Source organism: Sus scrofa, chromosome 5, assembly GCF_054392235.1.
Source record: "Sus scrofa isolate SSC_HxYL_T2T_F1_AM1 chromosome 5, Sscrofa_HxYL_maternal_Yorkshire_Landrace_v2.0, whole genome shotgun sequence".
NCBI classification, from domain to species: Eukaryota; Metazoa; Chordata; class Mammalia; order Artiodactyla; family Suidae; genus Sus; species Sus scrofa.
The window spans coordinates 36,547,001-36,555,316 of NC_139387.1; the positions used below are offsets into that span (position 1 = coordinate 36,547,001).

Genomic DNA, 8,316 nt, shown 5'->3' on the forward strand with positions numbered 1-8,316 from the left:
AAGAAAGAAAAGAATTGTTATAGCACCTGCCAATGATCCTGTCAAAACTCCCTGTAAAGAATTTGGACTCTCTCATACAGCTGCCAAATTTACCAGCACTCTCTCCAGACTTGAAGAGGACCTTATGCTTTATGTCCCTGAGCATTCAGAACCTTTAAATCTCTTTATTTCAGACTCCTTGTCCTAGGACAGCAGCACGTGCGGATCCAATTTTAAAGCTTTTCTTCCATTTATGGCTCAGTTTCTGGAAGACGTGTCTAAAACAAGTACAATACCACATTTTTCTCAAGTCATGACACTGAGATCCCTTTGGAGGAAGAGAGCCCTAAATCTCAGCTTACCCCAGAAATAACTCTCATGCCATCATCCCTCAAGCTTAGCTTTGGTACCTTTCAGGTTTTGGAGCCCATTCCAAAATTATTAACTCCTCTTTATCGCACGAGTGAACGTGTAGTTTACGTGTGCTCACAATCACCTCCAGTCTTTTATTTTTTAATGAAACTATAGTTGCTGTACAATATTATATATTACAGGTGTACAATATAGTGATTCACAATTTTTAAAGGTTATACTCAGTTTATAGTTATTATAAAATATTCACTATGTTCTCCGTCTTGTACTATATATCCTTGTAGCTTATTTTACACTTAATAGTTTGTACCTCTAACTCCTCTACTGTTAGATTGTCCCTCTCCCTACTGGTAACCACTAGTTTGTTCTCTAGTTTTTTTTTTTTTTTTTTTTTTTTTTTTTTTTTTTTTTTTTTGGCTTTCTAGGGCTGCACCCACGGCTTATGGAAGTTCCCAGCCCAGGGGTTGAATCGGAGCTGTATCCACTGGCCCACACCACAGCCACAGCAACACCAGATCCGAGCCGCATCTGTGACCTCTACCACAGCTCATGGCAATACCGGATCCATAACCCACTGAGCAAAGCCAGGGATTGAACCCATGTTCCCATGGATGCTAGTCGGCTACATTAACTGCTGAGCCACGACGGGAACTCCTGTTCTCTAGATCTTAATCATCACCAGTCTTGACCTAATCTTGCAGGAACTTGGCAAACAATTGGTGAGTAGTCCTGTAGAAGTGACCCAAGGTTCCTGATTTTTTGAAGAAGGAAACACTTTAGACGGCTGACCTCTGACGTCCCCTGACCTCTGTCACCCACCTTCTATGGAAAGACCTGCACATGCTTCAGTGCTGGTGTCATTTGTCCATTCTTCTAGATAGAACGACAACTTTTATCTCTACCTCTTCTTTCTCTTCTCTGCACCACTGTACACGTTTGGAAGATGGCCAGCTTTCCCCCTCTTGGCACGCTTCATAACATCTTGCTTATCTTCCACCCACAAGACCTCTCCATCAGGGCTCAACTCCACTGACTGATAAGGTCCCAAGCACAGTCAGCTTCACCTTTATTTCCTAACTTACAGGAAAACTAGAGGACGCCCTTTCCAACAGGCTCAAACTAGAATGAAAAGCAGTTCATCTACAATAATAGAAGCTACTTGTATTTCTCCCCCAGCAGCATCATTCCTTTCTTTTATCCGCAAACGTCTATTGATACAGATGGAGTCTTTCCAATGTCTTACCTGTTTTTCTTTCAGAATCGCATGGTGAATCAACCCAATAAATCTATACAGGCAATCCAGCAGGTCACCCAGAAATCAGACCCAGTTCAAGAAGGGTCAACTACTTCTAGTGACATAATGTTTTTTAACATGGTTCTGGTTCAGTTTTCTCATCTGTAGAATGGAGAGAGTACTAATAGCCACCTTATTTGCTTCAAGTCAGGAATAAAACCATTTAAACAAGTTCTGGGTCCATTTAGAAAACAGGAATGATTATATCATGATGATGATGGTAATATTAAAGGGAAAAAAATCACAAAGCCACAAGATTTAGGATATTGAAATGTTTATTGAATTCAAATAAACATATTATAGTTCCAAAATTATTGTCATAAAGATTAATATTATCCATATATTTAAGTCACAATGTCATATAATTTTCCATAAATACATCTGTATTAGTAAAATGACATAAATAAAATATGTACTTATAACAATAAATTAATTAATAAATATATTGATTATGGACATGAAGTTATTTAGGGTTTTTTTCCCCTAAGGAGATGGGAAATAATCATTTTTGTGGGAGAATAGACTATTGCTTAAAAGATAAATTTCTGTGTATAAAATAACACCACCAACAAAATGTTATTAATAGACCTAGTTATGCTTGGAAGGTCTGCCTTCTGGTCTTCTGGACACAAGTAATACCATTCTTTTTTAAGCTAAGCAGGGCTTTGTTTAGAATCCAACCTTGACTGTGAAGTTTGGCTTCCCATTTTCCTTTTGGTAAAAGAAAACCTCAGGGGATCTTATTGTTATTTCTAACAGGCAGGAAAGGTTAGTTATCCATTTTCCAGCTGTGCCCTGGAAGAGTGCATTCATTCTTCAGGGCCATAAACAGCAAATACAGTTCTCCAATTACTTTGATCTCTCCACTCTCTCCAAGCTGTGAAAATAAGAACACACAAGTATATTAGCATTTATAGCATGCTTTCTAAAGAGGAACACATTAGAGGGAGATGAGCTGGTTAGGCTGCTGGGACAGCAACCAAGTTTGTAAAACTTTTGCAAAAGAGTAGTAGAAAGAAAAAAAAAAAGGAAGAAAGAAAGAGAGGGTAATAATAATAAATACCCTTTTAGCAAGAAGATAATGTGACTTGCCAAAGACCTCTTGCCCTACGGTCTATCATTTATTCTGCTTCAGCCTGGCTCTCTGCTTTTACTTCCAGTGACATGGAATTCCTACGCTGCAAGACTGCCCTCCCAAGTCCAATAGCACTGAAGTTTTTCCTCATGCTGAGCTTTCTCTGAATAACATTCCTTTCTTGATATGGTTTCTGGAGCTACAGGGTGAACTACTCCCACCCCCCCCAAGAAAATGTAACCACTCTTCCATGTGGCAACCTAATGTGGAAGTGAATTATCTCAAAATGGATTAAAAACTTTAAAAGCTCTGTTTTCCCACACAGATCACCATCAGATTTTTCTCTCCCATCCTTCTCTCTTCTAAAGATGACTAAGTGGGCTGGTATCAGGGATTTTTCAACCCAGAAGTGCAAAATATTTCTTGGCTCTGGCAGGCTAATATTCAGCCCTCCACATCTAGCTAAGAGTTCTGTGACAAGAGAATTGATTTCACAGCGAAAAATGATAAATCTTTCAGTTACCAAAGAAGAAAAAGACATGTTCATTGAATCATGTTTGGGAAGAAATGCTTTTTATAAAAAAAAAAAATCAAGACGGGGAAAGGTGGGGGGGAGAATTGAGGCTACGCTTGTTACTGAAAATTCCATCAGCGGGGGCCTTCGTGTGTTTCTGAGGTTTAATTGCACCTGCTCGCCAAATCATCACTTTCGCTGCTGCTCATCATAACTCTGGTTTTTGGATGAGTCACAATTGCTAGTCTGAGGCTTCCACTGTTCTTTTCCAAAAATAGGCCGCACAGCAGTGTCATCACTGTAGACATACACACTAACCTATACCAGATAGATGCTCCCTAGCGTTGTTGAGGGAGGGAGAGGCTAGAAAGGCAGGAAATGGAGAGAGGGAGAAAGGAGGGTTTCCAGCTGGGACTCTCCTTTGCCTATCATGAATTCATTACTCATATTTTCATTCTATTGGAAACTTTGTAAAAGAAATGAGGAGTCGTACACTCTTGCATTTAAATTAAAATCAATAGCTGTTGGGTATTATATTTTAATAATTAAATATAAGTAGCAGCCATTCATCCTAGAGGCAAGTCCCACGCTTGTTTTGTTCCAGGCCTATTTCTCCATGTTTTAAATCACCAAATGAATGGCTTCAAAAATCACTTCACATAAATTTGCCCCCAGGCCCTTTTCTGGTTTTGAACAAATGCTTCCTCAGATTAAATAAATCAGTAGAAACCCTGCATATTCCTAAGAATTAATGAGACTAAAAGTCATGTCCATTGCTTCTGGCTTGGGTGGGATTCCAAAGAGAAGACCTATGTTCTGTTCTGCCTCAGAACCCCCGGCATGGGGGAAGTGGGGGTGGAGGTGAGGAGATTAGAAGACCAAAGTCCCTGGCCAGTTCTAGAATTCTCTGATTGGCAAATTTTAGAAATTTTGATTTATAAATAAATAGACCTATCGACACACATAAACACCTAAATAATCAACTCAATGGCAGGGGAATTGAGTAAAAAATCGTGATGTGGGGAGATAAAAAGAAAGGAAAGGAAAGAAAAGAAAACACTTGTCCCTTCTAAGATCAGGTGAGTTAGCATTAAGAGTAATCAGCAGTACCTTTTTCACTGTGTCTTTAAAGTTGTTCACATTTCTCTGGATATGCTGGTCATCACCCTTAATACGCTACAAAAGGAAAAGCAGAGTGACGTTTTAACATTGTTAGATTGGAGCCTTATGAACCTCAGCCTCCCTAATTGAGGTATGTTCCAATTCACCTGGAATTAATGTTCTTAGCAATTTCGCCCACAATGACCTAGATTTCACCAGTGACCTAGATTTTCTGAGCTCTTGAATTCCCTTGGACACCAAAATCCAGTCATTTCACTTACATGGGACCCCAGTTCACAGGTTCACCTTTGGGAAATGCTACAGAGGCTGAAGGGTGTGGAAAGTGGTTTATGCAAATCCTGTCAAGAATAAAACCATAACTGCACCTCATCAAAAAAATGTGTGCTCAGAACAAGAAAGATACACAAAACATCTTATGTGAACAGCAGGCCTTCTGCAATAAATACTAGGCCCCCTCTGCTCTGCTCACTCCACTCAAACCTTTTCTCATGGTCTTAAATGTTCAGAGGCATCAAGCTCACATGCCTCTGATTTCGGCACTTCCCATATCAAAAGAGCAGCGTCTTTGCCCATCCGTCACCAAGAATTAAATCTTCCCTTTCCTCTTCCTCTCATTCTCATCCCCTCCCTCCATCAACTTATACCTGGTGGGTCCACTCACACCAAAAGGCATTTTTCCCTTACAGTGCTCAATGCGTTTCTCATCCCACATAACCTGAGTTGCTTTTCCCCCCAGGGACAAATATCCATCATCATAAACTCCAAAATGTGGCTCAACTAAAGCAAAAGCAAACTGTGATTCTGAATGCTCGCTGGAATGGTGTTGCTGAGGCACTTATTGCTGCCTGCACAAGGAGGGGCAATGAGGGCTGGAGAGTAAAAGGCTCTACACAGAGGAAGGAAGGGAGGGCAGGCCCTCGGGGTGGGTGGACTCAAGCTGGGAGAAGAACTTACGCATTGGCTTAGCTTTTTGCTGAGGCTGTCCAGGAAGGACGCCACCTCCTGCATGTAGGGGTGGAATCTATCAGAGTTGGGGAACAGCACTTCTTCAAGGGTGAAGTTCAGGACCTGCTTCACCAGGTAGCAGCGCTCTCTCATCTGCTGATGGAAGGGAAACAGCGGGGGTCACATGAGGCAGCATGCAGAAGCCCCAGCCCATCACCACCACGACTCCAAATAAGCACAAATAGCATCACGGTGATGGCTTACATTGACTCCCTGGAACAGATTATTCCCAATGAGACGAACGTCTGTGTTGTTATCTGCCAAACTAGCCTGGAAGGGAAGAAAAGACCTAAGTTCCTGGGCATCAACGCATTAGAAGAAATGTCTGTAAGTAAAGTTGTACTCTATCTCCTCTCCTCAGAGCAGCACCAAAAAGACTAAAGAAAGAATTCAGACGTGTGCATCAGTTGGAAAAAATGCTCAGGGGTCGGGGGAGGGATAAATTAGGAGTTTGAGATTAACAGATACACAATACTATATATAAAATAGATAATGAACAAGGACCTACTACACAGCACAGGGGATTCTACTCAATATTTTGTTATTATCTATAAAGGAAAAGAATCTGAAAAAGAATCTATGTATATACATATGTGTATACATATAAGCACACACACACATATATATATATATAACTGAATTGCTGTACTGTACACCTGAAACTAATGAGACATTGTAAATCAACTATATTTATATTAAAGAGATAAATAAGATACAAGGGTATAATGTATAGCATAGGTAATATAACCAGTATTTTATAACCACTCTAACTGGAATATAATCTTTAAAAATTGTGGGTCCTTACATTGTACACCTGAAACAAATAGTGTAAATCAACTAAACTTCGTTTAAAGAAAAAAAAAGGATAAATGTCAATTTTCTCTTCAAAAAATAAAAGAAAATGAAATAATTCTCCGAAGAGTAAAGGGAAAAATGAATAATCAGATGGGCTGCTAAATGACTCCTTTTCGAGTAAAACTCAATATACATATTCTAAAGGCCAAAATAGAAGGTCTTCTGGTAAAGCTCCACCTCCAAAGAGTCTCAGAAGAGCCATAGAACATGATGGCTGGTCTAGCAGTAGAGATAAATGTTGGTTTCTTAAAGATCTTAGACGTGCCCTGAAGAAATGGTAAGAACTCTTTGGGTTCCAGGTAGCTACGATGTGAAGGAAAGAGAGACTGAGCTGAGTACCTCCTGAGCAAGCGTGAAGGTGCGGTTGGTGATGTAGGGCTGCTGGAAGTTGGACTGGTCAAGCTTGCAGTGATGAGTGATGGGCACAGCCACTCCTCCCTGTGCCCACAGGGCGAGGAGAAGGAGGCAGCTGGCGGCCAGAGTCTCCAGAAGGAAAGGGCTCCCAGATGTCCGCAGGGCAGCCATGGCAGACGACACGAACTTGAGCAACTGGCGACGAGGGAAGGAGAACCTGGTATCAAGGGGACAAGACACAGAAACAACACAAAGGGAAAGAAAATTAAGTATCGAGAAAGTACCACACCAAACAAACAGGTCATGCCTAGTTTGCTGGAGCACTTACCTGTTTCGGTGATTCTGCTTGTGATGAGAAGGTAGAAGCTGCTGCTTTTATAGCCCCCAGGACACCAAATTGTGTGTGTGAAAAAACATGACATCAGCATCATCTAATTTCCAGTGCTGTCTTCTGAGAATTACCTAACCACCATAGGAGCCCACAAAGCACCACCTCCCGTCCTTCCCACCTTGTTACGCTAGTGTTTCCCTAAAACGTCACTATTAGGGTGCGGAAGGTGCTTTTACAGACAAATCCCAGAAATTGTCTAAACCCTACATATTTTCAAAGAAAACAATCGTTTTGTCTTTGTAGATTCCAGATTTAGTATAATAGTGTTTGATCTCCTATAGTAAGTGAGTAAGCATTTTGGTCACGGTCTCGTTTTCCTACCAGCTTCATAGATTCTTATCTCATTAGAGGAGATAAAAAATAAGGGCCCTATATCCTCTGCTTTAAAATAAACAGTAAGGACAGCTTGGAGATAATTCCATTTTTAAAAATAAGTTTGCCTCCTGTTTTTAATATGAATCCTGAAGAAGATGTACCTTTAAAAAAAATAGCAGGGTTGGCTAATCTCGGCACCATTTTCCTCCTGTTCTGTGACTTTAAGTGACCACAATAACTATACTATACCTTCATTTTTTCATTACATGATAATCAATATCAATTTAAGTTTGGAAGAATTAAGGCTGACCATCTGATCGCTATTTTTCTTAACGTGCAAGTGTGTTAGAATATAGTAGATATAGTAGTTCCCTTAGAAATTTCACCTTCATTCTTTGTAAACAACACAGGTCTCAAAATGATATTTCTAAACATCTTATAATATTTTTTATTTTATATATATGGAGGTCTAAAGAAGAGAATCTGGCAATTGAGTGGTTACATGTGAACTTCAAATTATTAAAAAGACATTGAGTTCTAAATAACATCTCAAAACTAGACAGAAACCCTCCTACGGGGTGGAAGCAGGGGACAAGGGCATTGATCTATTGCTAAGGGAAGGAATGGGAATTTTGCAAATTCCTTTGATCACATTTGTCTTCTCACAATGAGTTCAAATCGGAGCATTGAAGAAGGGATGTGAATAATTGTAGAAACTTGAGCATTTTGTGAGATAACACAGGCCTAGGCGAGGAGACACAATGAAGGGTTAGAACAGCATGAAGACATGAGGCGTTTGGGAAAGTGGTCTTAGAAGAAAGATGCAAAAGGGAAGGTTAGGGAGAATAAATAAAAACAAGACCTGTTACAAACATGTGCTTGCGGTTGTTCGTGAGCCCAGGATGAGAACACTCTTATTTTCCAATTTTCTATTATATAATATAGGACCATTTTTGCCCAGAACTTTATATAGTTACATTAACATTAGAGTTCATCTATACAGTGGATTAAATGGGTTTTGATAGGTTTGCCTGGGAAAT

At 40.0% G+C, this 8,316-nt stretch overlaps 1 protein-coding gene across 2 annotated transcripts; it reads right to left on the minus strand.

The window, feature by feature from the left end:
- Positions 1-2,246: 2,246 nt before the first annotated feature.
- Positions 2,247-6,760, minus strand: IL22 (interleukin 22). 2 transcript variants are annotated; one of them, XM_021091968.2, is made up of 5 exons: positions 6,556-6,760; positions 5,566-5,631; positions 5,311-5,457; positions 4,345-4,410; positions 2,247-2,522 (listed from the first exon to the last, which is right to left on the minus strand). In XM_021091968.2, the coding sequence occupies exons 1-5, from the start codon at positions 6,739-6,741 to the stop codon at positions 2,415-2,417; spliced, it is 573 nt and encodes a 190-aa protein (XP_020947627.1). In that variant the 5' UTR covers positions 6,742-6,760; the 3' UTR covers positions 2,247-2,414. The 2 variants fall into 2 exon arrangements, with proteins under 2 accessions (XP_020947627.1, XP_084813986.1); XM_084957860.1 differs by having other exon boundaries at positions 2,415-2,522; positions 5,311-5,454; positions 6,556-6,741.
- Between the last annotated feature and the right edge of the window lie 1,556 nt (positions 6,761-8,316).

Excerpts from the sequence above, each read along its gene's own strand:
- IL22 (XM_021091968.2), bottom strand. The coding sequence starts at position 6,741 with ATGGCTGCCCTGCGGACATCTGGGAGCCCTTTCCTTCTGGAGACTCTG. Across the intron at positions 4,411-5,310 it reads GCAAAAAGCTAAGCCAATGC|CGTATTAAGGGTGATGACCA; the intron begins GTAAGTTCTTCT and ends TTCCTTTTGTAG. Across the intron at positions 2,523-4,344 it reads TTAAAGACACAGTGAAAAAG|CTTGGAGAGAGTGGAGAGAT; the intron begins GTACTGCTGATT and ends TTATTTTCACAG.